We start from the raw sequence: 23,064 nt of genomic DNA on the forward strand, positions 1-23,064 counted from the left end.
TGTGGGCTGAAAGAAAGGGACTTCTAAGAGATTTATTCACATTGTAACTTTCAACATATAACTGCATAAAACAGTCACTGCAACTGTATCATTAGTTCTCCACTTCGGTCCCAATTCTGAAGTTGTTTCTCAGGCCATGTCTTACTGCATCCAAGCCTCAAATACACAGCATTAAACTTGGACTATTTTGAACAGCGTGCCATTTGCAATGTCCAGTTTCACATGACATTGGAAAGAGGAAGAAAATTAGACAGCCATTGCTGGAGCACATTTTACAAGTGCAAGGCAGCTGCCCACTTCCTGTTCATACTGGTGACAGCCTCAGAGCCCTTGCAGATGTTCTGAATGCTTTGGGACATTCCTGTGCAGTTAAATAAGTGAGGAGCTGTGTGCTTCTGTGGGTTTGCACACTGTACTTCTGGTTGGAAGGTCACTGGTTCAAATCCTAGGGTTGGCAGACTGACTTCACCATTGGGCCCTTGAGGCTCAATCACTTCAGAGAACGGCTGACTCTGTATCCCCAGTTGTTTATCAATTTGATTAAAAGCATTAAAAAACGTAAAATAAACAGAAACATTTCATTTCTCAGACAAATTGTAATAAAAATAGTTTCTCCAGGAAGCACTATGCCTCTGGTACAGCACAATTGTCCATTAGCTTCTTGCGAGTCTCAATTCGAGCACATCGAGGGCATCCTGCATTTCGGAAGCAGTCACTATGGAAACAGGCCTTGCATGCTGGGGAGATAAAAATATGTTTCATTTTTAAGTGCTTATCTAATCAATAATATAAAAATGGAAACACTCAGTGGTCCAGTCAAGATGGTGATTAAGTAACTGTAAAGGGTATGAAAGGTAGACCCACCTGTACAGCGTTTACACGTCTCCTTTTGGAAGGGGAAGATGACATCAGAGCCCTGGCAGAACTCACAGATGAAGCCGTTGGCAAGGCAGAGCTAGAGGGAAGCATGCTAACATTAACGGTCCATCTTGCGCCATTCTGGGAGCTAAAAACCTCAGCCAAAGGAGGACAGCAAGCCTACACTAGCTTGAGTGCCAGAAGGTCACAGCACCACAGTGACAGGCCCTACGAAGTCCACGGGCCCCACATCCTTTCACTCTGTTCGGAGAGCACAGCCAGTCAAATCTGTCAATGGACGGCATCGCTATTTGGATAAAGAGCAACTGGCTGCTGTAGGAGTGAAAAATGTGCTAAATGGGCCATTTCACAGTCGACAGGCAGTTCTGCCTGCATATGTCTGATGATACATTTAATGATTGAGCCATACACAATAAAAGCTGGCAGTGGTGTACAGTTCCTGGCCCTGTACTCTGTGGCTGGGGAAGTAAAGTGACCACACACTACTAGTAACTTCCCTATCCGTTCTGTCAGGCATGTGGCAGTGGAATTACCCTAAAGTACACTAGAAGTCCTTTGGAAAGTTCTGGCACTTCTCATAAGCACAGTTCCTGCTGGAAGGCACAAATCTGGGTGTTTGTACAGTTATAACACACCTGCCTGAAATCGCTATTCTCATCCAGTGGGGTCCATGTGTCTAAGGGTTCTCAGCAAGTTGAGTGCCCTGCGTTAGCGTCCTGATGATGTCTCTCTTTGTGCCTGGGGTCCGGCATGGACGTGGGACTGACCTCACAGTGATCCATGTGGGCGAGGGCCTTCCGCCGCAGTGCTTTGGCCTGTGCCACTAGAGACCCGCGCTTTATGCCCAGAAGGTCGTCCAAAGAGAGAAGAGGCGGGTCCTGAGTTAGGTGATGGGGCAGCTGTTCAAATTCCTGCAGGAGCCTGAAGGGAAAGGAAAGGGGAGAGGGGTGACAGACATGTGAAGGTCTCACAGTGTGGAGCAAAGCATCATCCTCTGCATCCGTGACCACAGGGCTGTCTTTGGTCTTTGACAAGTTGGCACTAGCCCAGCCATGGAGTGGCCCAAGCTTGTGACTGGATTGGCCGGACCCGCCCTGGCCCCCTGTGGAGCTGGCCCTGGATGTGATGAAAATGCCCATTGAAAGTAGGTGATTTATTGATACTCTGCATGGAAATTAATGAGGGAACTGCCGTCTAAACCCACTGTATAATATTCAGACAGTAAAACGAGGTGCTGGTGAAAAGGGAGTAACGTGGAGGAAGCGAGAAAGAGCCCATGTGCTGAGTGGGGCCAGTACCCATCTGTCAGTCTGCATGCTGCCAGGAACTTCTTAATGGATACCAGTTGCTCCTGAAGCTCCTGTAGGAGGGGTGGGGGGGGGGCATTAGGGTCAGTGATGAAACACAGCATGTGTGTCAAACCATTAATCTCAGTGCAACATAATAAATAACAGGCCAGTTAATATGGATGCACAGCCGACGAAAGCACAGCTGTCAAAATGAACATTAAAGCATGAAGCAGCCATGTCTCGTTCCACACTACTCCATACTCGGTACTTTTCGTTCGAACACAAACTACTGGGGAAGTGCTTGCGGCAATAGCTTGTTCATTGGTTGACCACAATTTTAAAGTTATGTGGAAGTGCAGATTAAGAAACATAGCAGAGATAAAACTGAACAAACCGAATTATTTTTGTACCCCAATTACATGTGATGCATCAATTAATACATTTTTTGCTTGTGTCTCCATATTTCTGTCTCGGAAAATTCGATAGCTGACCTCTACACTTTTGTTTAATTTCGCCAGTGCCGGCAGTGAAATTTGCCAACACACATTAGCGAGATAATGTTACATTTTTTATTCTGTGGAAAATGAAAGTTTGATTTCCTGGGCGGGGCGACATGGTGGTGTAGTGGATAACACTGTTGCCTCACACCGCTGGGACCAGGGTTCGAGTCTCCACCTGGGTCACATGTGTTTGCATGTTTGCATGTTCCCATGATGTCGTCGTGGGGTTTCCTTCGGGTACTCTGATTTCCCCCCACAGTCCAAAAACATGCTGAGGCTAATTGGAGTTACTAAATTGCCCGTAGGTGTGCGTGTGAGAGTGAATGGTGTGTGAGTGTGCCTTGCGATGGGCTGGCCCCCCATCCTGGGTTGTTCCCTGCCTCGTGCCCATTGCTTCTGGGATAGGCTCTGGACCCCCGCGACCCAGTAGGATAAGTGGTTTGGAAAATGGATGGATGGATGGATGGATTTCCTGGGCAGATTTAATAAGAATCATGAACACATTGGAGATCATATAAGTAAAATAGAAATATGAGGCTGTGCCCCGTTTTGATTGTGATAAATCCTCCAACAACTAACAAATAAATAACAAAATTACTTATTTATCCTCCATTCTTTTGGTGCGGTGAGTATGGAATTAGGTGTGAAGTTTAACCTACAAACTTTTTCTGTCTCCCATGCTTATTTGACATAAGAACATAACAACAGTTCCTGTTGTGTGGTGTGAAAGTGACACCTGAAGGTGGACACCTACAAAAGTTCCCGGTTCCAGAATTTTGGTGTGAAAGCACCTAGGTAGTATTCATATTGATCCTGTTTATTTCTGTGTATGATTAGAATGACTAGATTAGAATTTAGTGATCAGTGGTCATTGACATCAGTGGACAGCAAAATTGATCCTCTGCATTTAACCCATATGTGACTTTCGTGCCAAAGCAGCTAATTCAGCGCCCGGGGGCTCAGGGTGCCTCAGTGGTGCCTTGCTGGGCGGGGATTCGAACCTGCGATCTTTTAATTACAAGTGGGCTTCCATAACCATCAAGCCACCACTGCCCACAAAGGTGTGTCAGAAGTGGGAAGTCAGAAGTGTAGTACTCACCGTTAACCTATCCCGTTCAAATAAGTAGTTATATTGAACCTGTTTAGTTTGACTGACCCTCACTATATCGAGTTTTAATAGGTATTCATAGTGGACAATTTCTATGTATGTAAAGCATGAAACAACCTGTCTTGTTTTGCATAGTACTTATACTGACATTGTCCATTTCTGTACTGACGCTATACAGTACTCATCCTACATAGTCATGTAGTACAGACACTCCTCTACTTACGAAGTTTTAACTTACCAACTTTTCAGACATACGAACAGAGGATTGTAAGTCCAAATTCTGTTCATTGGGCTCCCGTTTCCTGTCCGTAACATCAATTTTTTTCCCTGCGTGCCAATTCCGGGGAGTACGACTTCTGGCTTCTACTCAGCCTAGCTTGCGTACTCCCAGCATATACCCATATATACCCTTGAAATGATGCTGAATAAAAACTTACAAACTTTTCAAGTTACAAACAGCTGTTCGGAACGTATCTCATTCGTAAGTAGAGGAGCGTCTGTATTCACCCTGAAGCTGTCTAGTTCTGTACTCACTCCCATTCCTGTGCAATACTCACCCCAAACCTATTCTGTTGAAATCAGCCACCATACTGACCCTGTCCATTCCTGTGCAGTACTCACCCTGAACTTTTCCAGCTCCCGAGGCCTGGGGTGCAGGCTCCTACTTATGCTGGTGGCACTGAAGAGGGGCTGATGCCATATGTTCTCCAGGAGCTGCTTGGAGAAGTTGCACACGGGGTAGCGGGTGAAGTCCCAGTGCTCAACAATATGACCCGGGACCACCGACTCATCCAGGCTATGGCAGCAGTCGCAGAGGTACTTTCCCAGGTACTCGCAGTATCGCAGTTTCTTGATGTATCCTGTTTCCCAGCATGCAGCGAGGGATCAGGTAAGGAGAATACCAATAAAACAATGGCCCACTCTGCCCATAGTTAACAGAACTATCATGATAACCTCTTGTTGATCACACTATCATCCAGTACAAATGTTAACATCATTAATTTAAAGCTCTCAAAACAGATGTATCTAAAAACAGACAAATATAAACTGATGTTGCTGTCTGTATCGTGTTAAACAGGATCTTGGATGGCTGCTTTCTGTCTGTAAACAACTTTTAAAAACAGATTTTATAAACCATTTATCATAAGAGGCTCATAGAGGCTCTCCTGCTGCTGTTACTCCTGAACATGTAATGCATGTAATAATGTAACAGACCAGCCATGTACTTGATTTACTCCATTCTCTCTGGTGTCTTCAGGCATAATTAACACCCTGCTCTTAAATTTAATTTTTCTCCTGCCAGAGTCTAGTCGGGTTATTTTTATATATATACTTTATATAAAAAGGCACATCACCACACACAAACACTGAAACAAAAACTGAACTGGAGTGAAACTCACTGACTTCCACCTCAGTGCCACAGCCAGCGCACAGGTACTGCTGTGAAGCCACAACCGTGCTCCGCCTGGAAAGGAGTACCGCGAGACAGCAGATCCCAGTGAGATACAGAGGAAATGCAAGATAGGATAAGGCTCACTGAGACATGGCAGGGCTATAGGGAAATACAGTGAAACACTGCAGGATACAGGGAGATACACTGAAACTGCAGGATATGGAAAGATACACTGAAATGCTGCAGGATGGAAAGATGCACTGAAACACTGCAGGATACGGGAAAATGCACTGAAACACTGCAGGATACAGGGAGATACAGTGAAACAGTAGGATATGGAAAGATACACTGAAATGCTGCAGGATGGAAAGATGCACTGAAACACTGCAGGATACGTGAAAATGCACTGAAACACTGCAGGATACAGGGAGATACAGTGAAACAGTAGGATATGGAAAGATACACTGAAATGCTGCAGGAAAGAAAGATGCACTAAAACACTGCATGATATGGGAAGATGCACAGAAACACTGCAGGATACAGGGAGATACAGTGAAACAGCAGGATATGGAAAGATACACTGAAATGCTGCAGGATAGAAAGATGCACTGAAACACTGCATGATATGGGAAGATGCACTGAAACACTGCAGGATACATGGAGATGCACTGAAACACTGCAGGATACATGGAGATGCACTGAAACACTTCAGGGCTACAGGGAAATGCACCAAAACACTGCAGGATACAGGTAGATACACTGAAACAGCAGCAAACAGGAAGATGAACTGAAAGATAACAGGACACATTGAGATGCACTGAAACACAAATGGAGAGTGGCTGTTGTGTGGCTCAGTGGGTGAGATCGCCAGTTCAAATCCCCTACTGAATCACAGAAGTATACACAGAGAGTCACAAAGACAGAACACAACTCACTGACAATCAAAGAGACCCCACAGGATGTGCTGTGAAAGCAGAGGCCTAGAACCGCAGCATGATACTGAAACATTATCAACAAACACAATCTGACTCACTTCCTTGGGGGGTGGATGTTGTAGATGATCTGGAAACGGGGTGGGGTCCAGGTGTGAGTTCCTCTCATCCTGGACTTCTGCCTGATCTCCTCTGTCAAAGCGGGACTGTTCTCCATCATCATGGAGTTCCTGCTGGATAGCAACTGGGACAGAGAAAAGACAAAGAGCACTGGTTTTGTGTAGCAAAGAGGCAAGATAATGTTATGTGCTGATAGACAGAGAAGCGGTCTCCATCCTGTGACCTTATTGGGTGAAGCAGTCAGCATAATGTGTGAAATGTTCTATTTGAGAACAATGCATAAGTGCCATCAACTGCCCCACATGTGATGGCGCTGGGTAATAGCTGTGATGGTGTCACTGTAAGCACTGCAATCCTCACCTCGTCCAGCTTTAGGACCCGCGGCCCCGACCGGCACCAGCGGCTCTGCTGGGGGAGCCACTGCTTCCAGAAGGCTGACATCAGCTGTTGGGCCAGGGCTTCAGCAGAGCAGGGGATCGAGGGCATCAAAGAGGATCTGTATGGGAGAGCAGACGTGTGAAAACTGTTACTACTCTTTTCATTATTCAGACCACTAATGGACTAACACATCCATGTCTAGGTTACTATCTGCTAATTTTCATATATTCTGTGAACTCCAGAATTATTGACAATCCCAAAGACCGGAGCCTATCCTGGAAGCAATGGGCACGAGGCAGGGAACAACCCAGGATGGGGGGCCAGCCCATCGCAGGGCACACTCACACACCATCCACTCTCACATGCACACCTACGGGCAACTTAGTAACTCCAATTAGCCTCAGCATGTTGTTGGACTGTAGGGGGAAACCGGAATACCCGGAGGAAACCGCACGACGACATGGGGAGAACATGCAAACTCCACACACATGTGACCCAGGCGGAGACTCGAACCTGGATTCCAGAGGTGTGAGGCAACAGTGCTAACCACTGCACCACCATGCTGCCCCAGGGTAAGAACAATAAGTTAAAATATATAAGAATAAGAACAATGCATACAAGAATCAACATTTACTTCAAAATGTGTAGAAAAGTAGTCTAATAAAAATACATCGCATTCAGAAACTATTCAGTTTCAGTTTCACTATTCACTTTTCCTAAATTCATTTAGATTCTCTTTTGCTCTCTTTGGTCTACATACAATACTACAGTACACAATGAAAAAGCAAAAGCTGGATTTTTTTTTTGCAAATGTATTAAAAATAAAATGAAACATCACATTGCCATAAGTATCCAGACCTTTAACTCAGCACTTAGCTGAAACACCCTTTGCACTGATTACACCCTTGTATCTTCTTGGGTTCGACATGATAACCTTTGCACACCTGGATTTGGGGATTTTCTGCTATTCTCTTAAGATCTTCTGTCTCTGTCATTTTGGATGGGGTCTACAGTGGACAGCTGGTTTCAGGTCTCTCCGTAGATATTTGATTGCGTTCAAGTCCAGACTGTGCTGGGTCACTCTAGGACATTAAGCCACTCCTGCACTGTCTTAGGGTCATCGTCCTGTTGGAAGGTAAACCTTCGGCTCAGTCGGGTTCAGCGAGCTCTGCAGCAGCTTCATCTCCATTCGACCCTGCCTTGTCTCCCAGTCCCTGCCACTGACAAACACCTCCCAGCATGACGCTGTGACCAGCATGCTTCACTGAAACCAGACATTTTTATCTTGGTTTCATCAGATCACAGAATCATGTTTCACACAGTCTGAACGTTCTGTAGATGCCTTTTTACAAGTTTGTAAAAAGGCATCTACAGAACGTTCAGACTGGGGCAGCATGGTGGTGCAGTGGTTAGCACTGTTGCCTCACACCTCTGGAATCCAGGTTCGAGTCTCCGCCTGGGTCACATGTGTGTGGAGTTTGCATGTTCTCCCCATGTGCACATGGGATTTGTGTGTCTTTTCCTGAGCACACATTGGTGTTGCAGTGATGGTTGTCTTTCTGGAAGTTTCTCCCAGCTCCACACAGGTTCTGTGGAGCTCTATAAGAGCACTCATTGGGGTCTTGTCACCTCTTATCAAGGCCCATCTCCTAACTCTGCAGTTTGGCCAGGCAGCCAGCTGTAGGATGGGTTGCAAACTTCTTCCATTTAAGTATTATAGTGGCCACTGCGCTCTTAGGAACCTGCAGTGCTGCAGTTTTCGTAGCCTTCCCCAGTTCTGTGCCTCAATACAATCCTGTCTCTGCTTTGTGCAGGATTTTTTTTTACCTCAGTGGCTTGGTTTTTGCACTGATATACATTGTCAGCTGCAGCGCCATTATATAGACAGTTGGGTGCCTTTCAAAATTATGTCCAATCAATTGAATTAACCTTTGGTGAAATCCAAAGAATGTGTAGAAACTTTTCAAAGAGGATCAATAGAAATGGGTCAAAGTGTCTAGGAGTCTGAAAACTTTCTGAAAAGTTTTCAGAAAGAACATTACTTTATATTCACAACTAAGAAATCTTTCAAGAACATATGGAGCTTAAATTTAAATTATTGGCATCGCAGACGAACTTCTATAATAATATCAAAGAAATTTGCATCCTTGTGAAAAACTTTGCTACTATTCCACATGAAGTCACATGCTGCCTTTGACCATTTCCTGTTTCTCTGAGGTACATACAAGACATCACACACAAGCAAAATCCCTTTGTCATTCATCAACATGGATAAATCCACAGAGCATTCATCTTAAACGAGATTTAAAGGTATTAACCTTTGCAAATTAGCTATAGACAGATTAAGACAGCTATAGAAAGACTAGGAAATGTTAAAAAAATATCATCAAGCTCAATCAGGGTAATTATATTAATAATGAGCACGAACAGTAATCGTCAAGCTGTATATGGACAAATGTGTCCGTGACAAAACTAGTCTCTATCAATTATAACATGTTTAGAATGAGAAAAAAAACTATGTAGGGTATGTTTATAAATGACATGTCTGTGGTAAAAATAGCATTTTACTCAAAATGTCCATCAGAGTTTGCTATGGCTTTGACCCCTGAGCAGGACATGAAAATTAGCCTAGAAAATGATGCATCAGCATGTTGCCCTGCGTGGGCACAGGGAGACTGGTGGTGAGAGGGTTAAAAAAGGAACATCACCCATCCATCAATTTTCTAAACCGCTTATCCTACTGGGTCGCAGGGGGACCGGAGCCTATACTGGAAGCAATGGACACGAGGCAGGGAGCAACCCAGGATGGGGGGCCAGCCCATCGCAGGGCACACTCACACACCAGTCACCCACACATTAACACCTACGGGCAATTCAGCAAGTCCAATTACCCTCAGCATGTTTTTGGACTGTGGGGGGAAACCGGAGTACCCGGAGGAAACCCCACGACGACATGAGGAGAACATGCAAACTCCACACACATGTAACCCAGGGGGAGACTTGAACCCGGGTCCCAGAGGTGTGAGGCAACAGTGCTAACCACTGCACCACCATGTCGCCCCCAAGGAAACGTCACAGTTTCTCAATTGCATGATTTGCTTGAATCTTGGGGCTTTAATATTTCAAAATCGACAGTCAAATGCCACCTGCAGGACCAGAAGATTCTTGAAAGAGACATTTCTGAGACAGTGCCACAGCACCAGAAGTTTTCCAAGTATCACTGGAATTACGAATGGAATTGCATGTTGCGGCATTTGAGGAAAAGCTACCAGTGGCCCAGGCACTCTTGTGAAGATCAACTGCATCATGAATTCCACAAAAAAAATTTCAGCCACAAACCTACATGTCTCTGCCAGGAGATGGAAATCTAGCTGTGGATTAACCTTTTAACATGGTAATACCGCAAGTACACATCTAAATCAACACAGAAATGTTTACATGACCACAGAACTTGGGTTTTGCAATGGCCAGCTCAGTCTGCAGATTGGAGCCCCCCTGCCAATCTTCATGAGGGTGGCCAATAATTCTGCAGTTGACTGTATGTAATGAAAGTATTTCTTTGTTTATCCCAGCGATGATGACAGAACATCGGTGAAGACAAACAAACGATGTAAGACAAAGAGCAAAATCACTAAGAGTTCTGTAAGAGGAAATGTGAAGAGCTCTCTGTTATGCAGGCTACACCAAGTTCTGTTTCGTTGTAGGATAATAGTCAATCCTGTGTACTCTATGGGAGGGGGGCACTCTTACTTTGGTGGGGAAGAGTCAGCGCTTCCAGTGGCAGATATCTGGTCAGTCCCACAGCCTGCATCACAAAGTGAGAAGTATGATTCATCATCATCGTCATCATCACCATCGTCATCATCACCACAACCAATTTACATAATAGTCTGAATGGACAAATACAAAGAGCCTTTCTACTACAGCAGGGACTTGATCCAGCCCTTCTATCTTGTTCAGAACCACTAAGCTACCTGTAGGTGTTGGAATAATGTTAACTATAGCTACGTGTGGTCAGAAAACCAGCAGGAGGAGTAACATTAAGCCCCACCCAAGAAAGACGAAGGAAATAAAAAAACTCTCACATCCAAGCCAAACAGCTAGAAGTTAGCAACTCAGGATAATTATGCGAGTCGGGTGTTTGTGTCAACTGGCCCAGTAATGATGTCACTCTGATGTTAATTTGCTTTCATGCTTGGCCTCGTAACAGTCACCTGGGTCACATGCCTGGTCTCCAGGGGGTTTTGCCTGGGAGAAGATGGGGCTTGAGTCCACGGAGTGGAGGTCTAGGTAACGACAGAGCAGCAGAGAGCTTCAGCAGATCCCTCTGGATCACATAATGCTCTCAGGGCAGGATAGAGGCGGCAGGTGTCGGCTGACCTGCGGTGGGTGCAGAGAGTTGAGCACTGGCTCTGTGCCTGGGCTTATGCTGGCCACGCCTCCCTGCCAGCCGGGGCCCCTTCTTTGTCCGGGATGCCCACACAGCCTCCTCCAGCACCTCCAGTACCATGTCCACCACGATGAAGTGGGCGTTCTCCTGCAGGGTGCAGGTGAGCACAGAAAAGCGTGACAAATGCATCATTTAGATAAGAACATGTTTATTTATATCAAACAGATGCACAGGTGACTACAAACATCATAAAGAATTAAAAAGGCTCCAGCGGGCAGGAAGACTACAGACACAGACACAAGCAAATTCCCTCCAGTGCTGCAGCTTCAGCTTTCTACAGTATGTTATGTGTGTTGGCAGTCAGTTCCTGCCCCTGTCTCACCTTATCCAGGTCTCTGCTGATCCTGTGGACCTGCTCTGAAGAATGTGCTCCTCTGTGAGGTGCTTCTGTGGGTCCTGAAACATAGTGTGAGAGGGGTGAGAGGTTATACATTGAAAAAACATTACAATGACAGGTATTACAGTGAAAAAACATTACAGTGACAGGTATTACAGTGAAAATTACAGTGAAAGGTATTACAGTAAAAGGTAATAGTGGAAGGCATTACACAGAAAAATTATACAGTGAAAGGCAATACAGTGAAAGAAAATACAGTGAAAGGTATTGAGTAAAAAACTGTATAGTGAAGGGTATTACAGTAAAAAGTATAACAATTAATGGTAATACAGTGGAAAAATTACTGTAAAAGGTAATACAGTGAAAAGTACAGTATCACAGGGAAAGGCATTGCAGTGAATGGTAATAGTGTCTATTTCTCATTCCATTAATTAGCCAAACAACTAAAAAAGCCTGTTTTTCATGTATATATACAGATGTAAGAATGACAGGGGAACTGAACACTTTGCTGAAACAAGAAGTGAGCGATGCACAGGAGAAAGGTGCACTTCCTGTGAATAATCTTTGAAGCTCCAGAGAAAACTCAGATTATTTAGAAGTATAGTATGAGGTATAGAATAAATAGGATAATGTTAAACAATTGTAAAACAATAAATATGTTATAACTGTTAAGGGTGTATGGGTGTGATTACAGGATACATCATAAATAATGAGTGCAGCTAAATCGTCACACAGGCAAGATATTAAGCACAACGGTGGCAGTGGGTGTGACTAAACCCTCGCTTTGGGGGGGTCTTTGGCACGGCTGACGTACTGGGTGTGGCTAAACCCTCGCTTTGGGGGGTCTTTGGCAGGGCTGTGGCTAAACCCTCGCTTTGGGGGGTCTTTGGCAGGGCTGTGGCTAAACCCTCACTTTGGGGGGTCTTTGGCACGGCTGAGGTACTGGGTGTGACTAAACCCTCGCTTTGGGGGGTCTTTGGCAGGGCTGTGGCTAAACCCTCACTTTGGGGGGTCTTTGGCACGGCTGAGGTACTGGGTGTGACTAAACCCTCGCTTTGGGGGGTCTTTGGCAGGGCTGTGGCTAAACCCTCACTTTGGGGGGTCTTTGGCACAGCTGTGGTACTGGGTGTGGCTAACCCCTCCCCAAGGAGAGTATTGGTCACAGCTGAGATATGGATAATCGCTCTGGCAGGGCACAGCTGAGACAGTGGGCATGGATCCAAGCTATTCTTCTGCTGCACCAGTGGGTTTTCTCATTAAGCTCATAGCTCCATAGTGAAGAAGAGCTGACTGCAGAGTGGCCACGTGTATAAGTATCATAACTGTACTGATAACTGTAATGATTTTAAAAAGATTCTCAGCTCCACTCTACAGCCTTGCTGATTGTTTTTATACAAGCACTTTAAGAGGTAAATTAATGGTATCGTTTAACCCATTCACACGGCTGAAGCCTTAAAGAAAGTTAAACAGAGAGTATTAAGAATGTGAATGTGTTGGTCTCACAAAGGGCCCTAGTGTTCTTCCTGTGATCAAAGTACTTTACCAAAATTACCTTTAAACCAAGGACAATGCAACATGTTTAGCTGTGCCAGTCAGTTACTATACTTATCAAAGTTTACAGTGCAGCCACACGCTGCAGTAAACGTCCTTCCCTGGGGGGCACAATGCTGATTTGTCTCCTCATGCCACCTGCTGCCTGTTTATTTTTAAACAGAGAGACTCTCCCTCTAGGGATCCGAACACACAACCCTCTCCACGCCCCGTGCTGCTGCTGCTGCCAGCGAATGGAATGCAAGTACCTGGTGGTGGGCTGGTGCTGGAGCTGGTGAAAGCCTTGGGTGTACTGGGCTGGGCGCTGAGAGGATGCTGGAGCAAGGTGTTCAGGAATCGGTTCAGGCCAGATGAGAGCGAGGCACTGTGGGGCTTCTCCCTAGCGCGGGAGGATCCAGGTTGCAGGACCGGGGGCATCCCTGTGTGAGGCTTCCAGCGCCGGAAGACCGGACTTCTCTGATGGTGGGGAATGCTCCCCCGATCCAATTCAGCCCCAAGAGGGGGCAAATCCTTCTGCTTGGACCCGCTGCAGCTGGAGCCCCCTGCAGCCAGCGTACCGCTGAGACTGTTCTTTCTTACGAAGACCTCCAGCACAGGACTCGTTGGAGAGCCTGATCAAGAGCTGCGTGATGAGGACCTCAGGAGCAGGACCATGGCCTAGAAGCAGAAATGCTGTTCAATAAAATTAACTCAATAAACTTCGAGAGAAAAAAAGAAAGCAAAACAAAATAAGCAGCATATGTTGGCAAAAGAGAACTATATTTGGCTGTAGTGTAGAGTACGGGGTGGAGGTGTGTGCACTGGGCTGGTCATGTGACCACCAGCAAACGCTCTGATAGGAGGACAGATAAAGCAGAAGGAAACACGTCTGGGAAGACCACAGAACCCACAGAAATGTCAAGTAACTCTCAGAACCTTTCTCTGTGCCCTTCTCGACATGTGAGACAGTAGCATAAACTTCTCAAATCGTTATGGGAACTCCCCTATCCCTCCCAGCCGGCCACGATGCTTTGACAGGAAGGAAAACTTTACCTGGGAATTTCCACTGAATATCAGAGAGACCAACTGGCTCACCCACCCATTACTGTAACGCTGTCAGCATTAGTGCTATGGTAAGGAGAAGGTGAGAAGACGCGAAGGAGGGAGTAGCTGCTGTTTTGTGCTCCTGAACTGCAGCAGATAGCAGACGCTTAAACTGGCTCAGTGTGTGAGAAACGCATGGGCTGCACAGGAACTGGAAATGATATCTGCATGCCTCAGAAACAGCATAAAGTAAAACCACTGTGCTGATAACAGCAGCATCACACTAAGTTCAAGCTCATTTGCTCTTTAATAAATTGCGACACAAAAAGCAAAGAAAGTTGCTAGGTTCTGCTCGAGACCGACTGCAGAGGTGACAGAGAGTGACCTCACTCAGCATGCTGGTGCCACAGGGCTGTTGTGGCCCTCTCCGGTTTCTCAAGGACAGGCGAGACACGTCCAGGTGTAGCTGGGTTGCCTGAACATGCACAGCAGTGACAGTGCATCTGCTCTGCTGGGACCAGGCAGGTGGGTGGAGGTCCTTTCTGCTTGATTACACACACACACACACACACACACACACACACAGCCACTCTGCAGCCCCACCCTACTGACAGGCTGCGGATAATATAATTTGCTTTGAGTTCTCTTGATAATTTGATGCCAAGTTAACCTCATGAGCGCAGCTGTGCTGCGGAGGGTGTATGTAAAGGTGATGTAAATTTTAGTGAGATGAGTGAGGGATTGATATCTGTCTGCACCTCCCTTCTGCCAATCCTGTTACATTCACTATAGCACAGAGTAGTAACCCACTAAACTAAGTGGGTTGTAATCATACCACCTGCAGTTCAGAGTAAGTAATACACCTGAAGCTAAGTGGATTTGGGCCTGCCCACTGCTTGGATGAGAGGCCAACTAGGAAAGCTGGGTCCTTGCAGGAAGAAGTGTTGGTGTGGCCAACAGGTTTTCTTATCCTGTGGTCTGGGTGGATCCCAATGCCCCCAGTGCAGTATGCTGTAGAAATGGTGCCGTCCTTTGGAAGAGATGTAAAACCGAGGCCCTGACTCTCTAAGGTCATAGAAGAGCAGGGGTGGTACCCTGATGCCCTGGCTAAACTGTCCAATGTGACTCTTTCAAATCTGGCCTCCTAATCATCCCTCATATTTAATTGGTGAATTTTCTCCTGTCCCATCACCACCTTAGCTACTGTGTGAGTAGCATACTGGTGCAGAATGGCTGCCGTTGCGACATTAAGGTGGGTGCTCCCCATTGGTCATGAAAAATGCCATATAAATGGAACATCTATTCATTCATTCCTAAACTGGTCCATCCCATCACTGAGATTCTGCTGCTCTACAAACTGAACCTGTTTAGATGATCTAGTCTGGTATTGACTATCTACCTCCTGGTTCCACTGAACTCAATCCATAGAAATCCGTCCCCTTTGAAAGCTAGTTCATTTATTTTTTAGTATAATAACATACAGGATTGCTTTTAGGAACCTCTTTCAGTGTGATAATATTTACTTTCCGTTTCTCCCTCTCTTACTGTACATAGGCTACATACATTTGTAACTAATTTCAGTTCCTGGACTTGTTTCGTTCAGTTCCTCTTATTCAAAACTGCCTCCTGGACTGTACTCAAATCAGGAGGCCAGTAGCTGGTTCACATTGAATTGTAAGATATTCATAAAAGTCATTTAGACTCGATAAACAAAAAGAAAAGTCTGTGTGACATTTACAGCCTTTGCAGACGGTTCCTTCACGACTTCCTGCCATAGAAATATTCCATATCATTTATATCACGTGCACAAAAGCTATTCACTTGTAAAAGTCAGAACCACGGGTCCAGATATTATTGCAGTATACGGAGCTATACGCATGCGCAGATAAAGCCACGAGTGAAGCGGGCGACGGTATTTTCACGAGGTTGTCTGACTAGTCTGAAGGACAGTGGGCTTCAGTAGTGAAAAACATATACAAGGCAGAAATAAACCTGCAAACAAATAAATACGGTATTTAATATTTTATATACTTATGCCTAGTATTGTCGCTGGGTTTTCCTGGAATTTAAGAGGAATATACACCGCTGAGTCAACATTTACATCGAAGCACGACGTTATTCACTGTTATATTACTTCCGCTAAATTAATTCCGCCCTTCACGCAAGCATGTCCCCTATTCAGTTTATTAAAATTTATAAAACTTTCCGCGATTCATTATATGAGCTTTTAATGAGGAAGCGGGAGCAAAAAGTTTTTTTCTTTCTTGTTTTTCGGGTTTTGCTGCCACCTGGTTCTGAAGGCAATACAATATGAAATAAATAATATAAAGTAAAATAACAATAGTAATTATTACCTATAGCTATAATACAATGCGCTTAAAATTGTATTTAAAATAAACGTTTATGTTTTATTTCTTGTCAAAATGCGAAGCAAACTACAAACTTACGGAGAGCTTGGTAGAATTTTTGACAACAAGGTTCATCACAGGAATTAACTCAGGACTCCACAAGCAAACATGGAAACGTAAAGGGAAAATGCAGATTAAACTCGCTATTTTGCAAACATTACCCTTTAAGTCACCTGGTCCTAAATATCTGCTGATGATCAGTTTCCAGGTCCGCGATTTTCCCGCCCAATCGGGCTTTTTTGAAATACCGTTTCGGGTAAATATTAGAAGTTTTTGGCTGCTTTAATAATGTTCCACAGCAGCGGTCTGCAAAGGAAAAAAACTTAATAATTACGAACGCAAGCAGCACTGAATCGCTAACCACTGAAAGACTGACGCACACGCAAAGTAGGGCCGCCAACTCTCACGCATCAGGCGGACACTCGCATTCAGACTCACGCAAGCAATCTTACGGAAAAGACATTTTATTCCATTGTAAACCAAAAATGAGCAGCATCAGATGCGCTGGGGTAGTTTGCAGACCCTACAGACTATTTAAAAGCCAATACAACTGTTACATATGTGTAAATGATTGTATACTTGTTTGAATTGAGAATTTTACTCCAGCCAAAGGCATCCGTCTATGTCAGGGATCTCCAATTCCAGTCCTGGAGAGCTACTCAGGCTCATCAGAAGCCTGGTAGGATAGAAAACCTACTGGACAGTAGCTCTCCAGGACTGGAGTTGGCGACCCCTGGTCTATGTTGTGTTTAAGTGTGGTTTTAAAATGTTGAACATTTGAAAGTGATCAGCATGCAAAATACCCATTTATTTCTTCAAGATACAATACACTGCGATTTCAAATATTAGGCTAGTCCAGTGGTTCTCAAAGTCGGTCCTCGGGCCCCACTGCCCTGCTTGTTTTCCTGCTATCTCTGCCCCAGACACAAGTCCCAGCTGTCTTTCAGCTTCTGATTGACTGAACACACCTGATCCAGGTAACCTGCAGTGTGTAGGGCAGGGATAGCTGGAAAACAAGCCAGGTAGCAGGGCCTGAGGACCGAGTTTGAGAACCACTGGCCTAGTGTCAGTTTCCGCTGGGGGAATTTTAAGCAGACCTTGGGCTGAAGATTTTTGCTGGACCTGGCAACACTGGCTGGGGTAGACTAGTTTAAAAGTTGCTGAGTCGAACAGAGATAGCTCCTTCCCAAGATCCAGGGAAACATCTAAGGTTAACGGTTTCAGTAGCCAAGTCCTCCATACTGCCAATACGAGGGTCAGCCTGTCCGTTCTGTTGTCATGAAAAAGACTGTCTTTCACGCCACACTTATCACTATTTAATAAGACGACATTGGGTAACACAACCAGCAGGAGCATGCACCCTTCCAAAAATGTTCTTTTCTGTCGCCTAAATGAGCTCATGCCCTTTGAACGTGGTAATGAAGTCAGGGTGATGTGAAGCGTGTCCTCCTGAATTCTTAAAAAGTTTCCCAGAAACTTACATTGTGATGTCATGGCTTCAAAAGCAGAACGTTGTGTACAGGGTTGCCAACTTTGGTCAGCTGGCTGGCATGGGATTTTCAATTTGAGACAAATCTGCACTCACATTAACATGTAACAATTTAATTTCCTTGTAAATAGTTTGTAGGGTTTGCAAACCGCCCCAACGCTTTTGATGGAATTAATGGATTAATAGAATAATGTAGATTTGCCGTTAGATTTCTTGCGTGAGCTTAAGATTCCGAAAGCGGGAGTGTCAAGCCAGATGCGTAAGTGTTGGCAACCCTGGTGTGTGTCACAAGGGTAGCCAACATCAATCGTGATTTATGTTAAGGAGTAAATACAAAACAACTTAGCATAATTGGCTCACAGTAAAAGCTAACAACATCACCGATGTCCTCAGAAAATAATTTTGGATCTTTGTATTGGTTTGAACCATAGCAAAGTTTTAACTGCCTTATTATTGCGGCCAAACTGCTGCGTCATTTTTGTGAAGATGTTTTTTTGAAGGCCTACCCTCCACTGCTCGACGAAAAACACAATGCGACGTGCAATTCTCTGCATCGCCGCCAGGCGTCGCAAAACGCCCAGTTTCTGCGTGCTTTAGCCTTGGCTGGGGTTCAATGTTGTACAGTAATAGCGCAGCCGCAGAGGTCGGGAAAATCACTAGGAAAGGAAACTGGCTAACCGTTCAAGTCTCCATCGCAGAAAAAAGTGGATACAAAAATCGAGAAGCGCTTAATTCGTATTAAAGCCGAGGTGAAAATGGCGACGCTGGGACCGGACTCCCGTCCCCATCCCCAGCTCGCTTCTGGCTCGGTTCAGAGTAATTTGGGTTCCCAAAACAACATGCCCCTTAACAGGGGTTTGGAAAGGGCTTTTGAAGAGGCGGCCAACTCGGGCTTTTTAAACCTCAGCGCCAGAAAACTGAAAGAATTCCCGAGCAGCGCAGCGAACCACGACCTGACTGACACGGTGGAAGCAGGTAAAGCACCGCTGTAAATGATCATATTCATGTTCTTTCATTTTAAACCTGCGACGAGTGCAGAAAACATATAGTAACATATTCCGATTCCCATCGGAACAAGTGTATATCATAGTACATGGATCCCGATCATTTGTGCCCGTTATTTGCAGTCTATAAATAAGTTGGCTTGGCTGCGGGAACTCAGACGCCGTGTGATGGACGGTAAACGGCGTGCTGGAGGGAGATGCGGGACGGTCACTGATCACATTCCTGCTCTTTGAAGCAAAGCCGGCTATTCTGGCCCACATGCTAGCTTTCCGTATTAGGTTGAAAACGTATCATGCAAAATTTTAAAATACAGTTAAATATATATATATTTTATTTTTAATACATTTTATAAATATATGATATGTGGAACAGGTCTTCTGGCACAGAAAAAAATGAACGAAAGATAGTTCATGTTTATTCTTTTTGATTGTGTTTTATGTATGTATACATATGTCTACATTGCCGTATATTTTTGTAATGTTTTTCGTTTCTAATCAATGAGCTAACGGGAAATTAATGGTTACTGTTTACTCAGGTGTATTTTGATTTTGACGGAAAGGTATAACCGCTACTAGCTGGGTGGCGTTACGGGGCAGCTTCCGCAATTAGCGGCTGAGCACCTGAGGAAGGTGACCATGGCGCGATGTGCATGCTGTTGCCCTGAAAATCTGTCGGTCACTCGAAAGTTATATTTTCCGGCGCCTATAGTAGGTTTTGTTCCATGTGCACCTGGGTTGTACACATGGGCATTTATTTACAAAGCGACTCAAAATAGTTTTTGATCCCACACCCCTCTGGTGTCAAAGTGTGCTGGTGCTGTTCGAGATCACGAACTTCGTATATCTTCACATCAATATTCAAGTCTAGGTTAATGCCCCTGAAAGCACATTGCTTATTGTCATTAGGCGGAAAGCGAAGTCAGGGCTGCTGTGGTCTGCTCTGGTCCACAGAGTAAGACTTGAAGCCACAAAGCCTTTTCATACTGTTTATTTACTCAATGATGCATTAATTCCTATCAGCTTACACAGCCATTGACTAGATATGCACTGAAGAATTGTACAGTGAGCGTTCAAAGCACGTGGAGTCTTCAGCCTGTAAGGGGCCAGCTCTGTGACCGGCAGCAGTGTGGGAGTTGAGTAAGCAGGTACCGTGGTTTGGGCTGTTTAGCCGTACATGGTGGTGTGCTGGATGACAGAGGTGTGGCCCTGTTTAGTGTCCATGCTGTGGTGTGCTGATAAAGGACAAACTCATGTTTGAGCTTGTGGGGAGAAATCTGGTGTGGCCTTGGTGTCGTGTTCAGGAACTGTCTGCTTTTACTCCTGCTCTTGCTGTGGTCATCTTAGTGTATGATCTAAAATGTTAGTGTTGACAATAAATGTTTGTGTCATGCCCCTTTAACTCTCGTTGTGGATCAACCTGATGGCCTCTGTTCATTGGCTTGTGTGCGGAACTGCGCAAGAGTTACTGGGACCTCCACAGCTCTGAAAGTAGCCTCAGCTGGGCTGCAGGGTTTGGTAGTGACTGACAAGTATGGAAAAGCAAGAGTGTTCTAGTGGTCTAAGGCACCCAACTCAAGGTTAAATGCCTTAGCCTTAAGAATGGATGTTTTCGTCTCTGAAGAGTATGAGTTCAAATCCCATTTCTGACAATCAGTTTGGGGTAGTTTGTGGGTTAGAACGCTGTGTTTGTGATGAGAAGGTTGCCAGTTGAAATACCTTGGTTGTCAGAGTGATGTTATCGTTGTTCCTTGAGCAAGGTCCTTGACCCCAATTGCTCCAGGCACTGGTTGACTCTGCTGTCTCAATTGCATGTAACTTTAGGTAAAAGCATCTGCCAAATTGATAAATATAAATGATCATCTGTGTGCAACTAACTAGTCCTCTAACTTGACTTGTACCTTTTAGCTTTCGGGAACTGCAGCTTTTTCAAAGAACAAAAAACAGGTAGAGACTTGTTAAAGGAAATCAGATGAGGTCAGTATCTTGGTGGTTACAGTACTGCCCCCCGCCCCCCCACCCACATACAGCTTCACTTCAGCAGGAGCGGGCAAGGAATATTTGGACAACATTGGGTTTGGTGCTGCGGAAACGTGGTACAAGTATAAGTAGGCAGTGAGGCCGCGCTAGATGCAGGTCGGATCCCGTATGTGGCTTCCTGCCATTCTCAGCCAAAGTGCTGATTCTTCCTGTTGCTCTGTAGTGCAACCATAATGCACACATTCTCTGTTGGGTTAGGGTTCTTATGCAGAGCCCTGTATTAGCCAAAATTACCTGTTATGTGTGGGCGGGCAGGGTCAGGTCTCTGGGTGACAGCCTGTACTGTTTGATCTTACCTGTCAGAAATGGCTTCTGGGTTACGGATAATCACATCTTTGAGGACCGGCTTGATTAGGGCTAACGGCTGTGTTAAGAGCATCAAGCGGAGAGTGCCATTTGTAATCAGGCTTTCTGCACAATGGAGGAAATATCAGTTGTGTGTGTCTGTGGTTGTGCTACTGTATGTGTGCATATACGTGTGTATGTTTCACTGGTGTGTGTCTATGACTGTGTGCATTTCACTACTGGTGTGTCACTCTGACTGTTTTTCATTGGTGTTTGTGTTTCAGTGGTGTGTGTCTGTATTTCACTGGTGTGTGTGTGTGTTTTTCATTGGTGTTTGTGTGGGTGTGTTACTGGTGTGTGTTTGTGTTTCAGTGGTGTGTGTCTGTATTTCACTGGATTGTGGGTGTTTTTCATTGGTGTTTGTGTGGGTGTGTTTCACTGGTGTGTGTTTGTGTTTCAGTGGTGTGTGTCTGTATTTCACTGGTGTGTGTGTGTGTTTTTCATTGGTGTTTGTGTGGGTGTGTTTCACTGGTGTGTATGTGTGTTTTTCATTGGTGTTTGTGTGGGTGTGTTTCACTGGTGTGTGTTTGTGTTTCAGTGGTGTGTGTCTGTATTTCACTGGTGTGTGTGTGTGTGTGTGTGTGTGTGTTTTTCATTGGTGTTTGTGTGGGTGTGTTTCACTGGTGTGTGTTTGTATTTCACTGGTGTGTGTGTGTTTTTCATTGGTGTTTGTGTGGGTGTGTTTCACTGGTGTGTGTGTGTGTGTGTGTGTGTTTTTCACTGGTGTGGGTGTGCATGTCTCACTGTGGATGTGTGCATGCCTTCTCCCAGGTCTTCATCAGACCCCAGACCCTTCCTTCCTTATGCTCACATCTTTTGATGGCCTGTAGCCAGGATGTCATCCCATCCCAACCTCTTACTCTGCATCTTGGTTCTGTAAAGGACTGCCAGACTGGTTTTGGGAGTCATAGGTCAGGGGACAGTGGATTGAAGGTGGTGCGGGGCTACCTTAGGGCAGAGGCAAACAAGGCCAGAGGTTCAAGACCCATGAATCTGTGAGGGTTTCATATCAGGGAAAGGAAACTTCTCCCATTAAGAAGTTAACTAGGAAGCTTTGTCAGCTCTGCAGGGGGGATAATGTGCTCTGAGATACCTACCCTGTGCTCTGTTTCCATAGCAATGGCATAAACATAACTTTGGAGGGCAATGATATCAGTCCCTGAATGTTACTAATGGTTACAGAGGCAGCACAGATGGCGAGATGATCGTGTGGTGCTAGGTTAGATTTTGCAGCGTTGCTTGAGAGGAGAGTATGGTGAGTATACCTGGACTTCAGCTGGTTTGTGCTCCAAAAAATGATGCAGTTTGTTTCTCTGTGGTTGTGGATGACGTTTGAGTCACGCATAGATGTGATGGAATCTCATAGCTTCATTCTCACTCATGGTCCAGAGTCTGCATTGTCAGTATCATGGTGCATGGCGACTAGCCATGACAAAACATGAGATGCCCCCTGGATGGCATGGCATCGACACAGCACAGCCAGCGGTTGGGGAGCATTCAGTGATCCATCTCAGGTCTGTTCTAAAGCAACACCGGTTAGGTGATTTATTATTAACTTGGGGAGGGGCGTGAGAGTGAGGCACGCTTGGGAGGAAGAGTGTGAGCGAGGTACACTGGCGGTATGTGAGAATGAGGTACGCTACGTAGACATGAGCTGTATGCTACAGGGGTTTGAGAGTGAGGCACGCTGGGGAGGGGCGTGAGAGTGAGGCACGCTGGGGAGGGGCGTGAGAGTGAGGCACGATGGGGAGGGGCGTGAGAGTGAGGCACGCTGGGGAGGGGCGTGAGAGTGAGGCACGATGGGGAGGGGCGTGAGAGTGA

General features: G+C 45.4%; 2 protein-coding genes across 9 annotated transcripts in view; one reads left to right on the forward strand and one right to left on the reverse strand.

The window, feature by feature from the left end:
- Nucleotides 1-18: 18 nt before the first annotated feature.
- On the reverse strand, nucleotides 19-16,717 carry rubcnl (rubicon like autophagy enhancer). 3 transcript variants are annotated; one of them, XM_048978883.1, is made up of 14 exons: nucleotides 16,408-16,717; nucleotides 13,186-13,594; nucleotides 11,372-11,445; nucleotides 10,980-11,136; nucleotides 10,814-10,885; nucleotides 10,350-10,404; nucleotides 6,582-6,717; nucleotides 6,203-6,345; nucleotides 5,177-5,241; nucleotides 4,398-4,636; nucleotides 2,178-2,239; nucleotides 1,647-1,800; nucleotides 865-955; nucleotides 19-737 (listed from the first exon to the last, which is right to left on the reverse strand). In XM_048978883.1, exons 2-14 carry the CDS (start codon nucleotides 13,352-13,354, stop codon nucleotides 625-627), a joined length of 1,530 nt encoding a protein of 509 aa, XP_048834840.1. In that variant the 5' UTR covers nucleotides 13,355-13,594; nucleotides 16,408-16,717; the 3' UTR covers nucleotides 19-624. The 3 variants fall into 3 exon arrangements, with proteins under 3 accessions (XP_048834840.1, XP_048834842.1, XP_048834839.1); XM_048978885.1 differs by lacking the exon at nucleotides 16,408-16,717 and adding an exon at nucleotides 14,351-14,429; XM_048978882.1 differs by lacking the exon at nucleotides 16,408-16,717 and having other exon boundaries at nucleotides 13,186-13,738.
- Nucleotides 16,718-18,401: 1,684 nt separating this feature from the next.
- Nucleotides 18,402-23,064, forward strand: part of lrch1 (leucine-rich repeats and calponin homology (CH) domain containing 1) — a 65,727-nt gene continuing 61,064 nt past the window's right edge. For 5 of the 6 annotated variants that reach the window (XM_048978227.1, XM_048978224.1, XM_048978225.1 and 2 more), the window contains exon 1: nucleotides 18,402-18,832. In XM_048978227.1, coding sequence (XP_048834184.1) covers nucleotides 18,613-18,832 — 220 coding nt within the window. In that variant the 5' untranslated portion in view covers nucleotides 18,402-18,612. The remainder of the gene's footprint in view (nucleotides 18,833-23,064) is intronic. The other variant, XM_048978229.1, reaches the window with a different exon arrangement.

The sequence above is a fragment of the Brienomyrus brachyistius genome, chromosome 16, assembly GCF_023856365.1.
Source record: "Brienomyrus brachyistius isolate T26 chromosome 16, BBRACH_0.4, whole genome shotgun sequence".
In the NCBI taxonomy this organism is placed as follows: Eukaryota; Metazoa; Chordata; class Actinopteri; order Osteoglossiformes; family Mormyridae; genus Brienomyrus; species Brienomyrus brachyistius.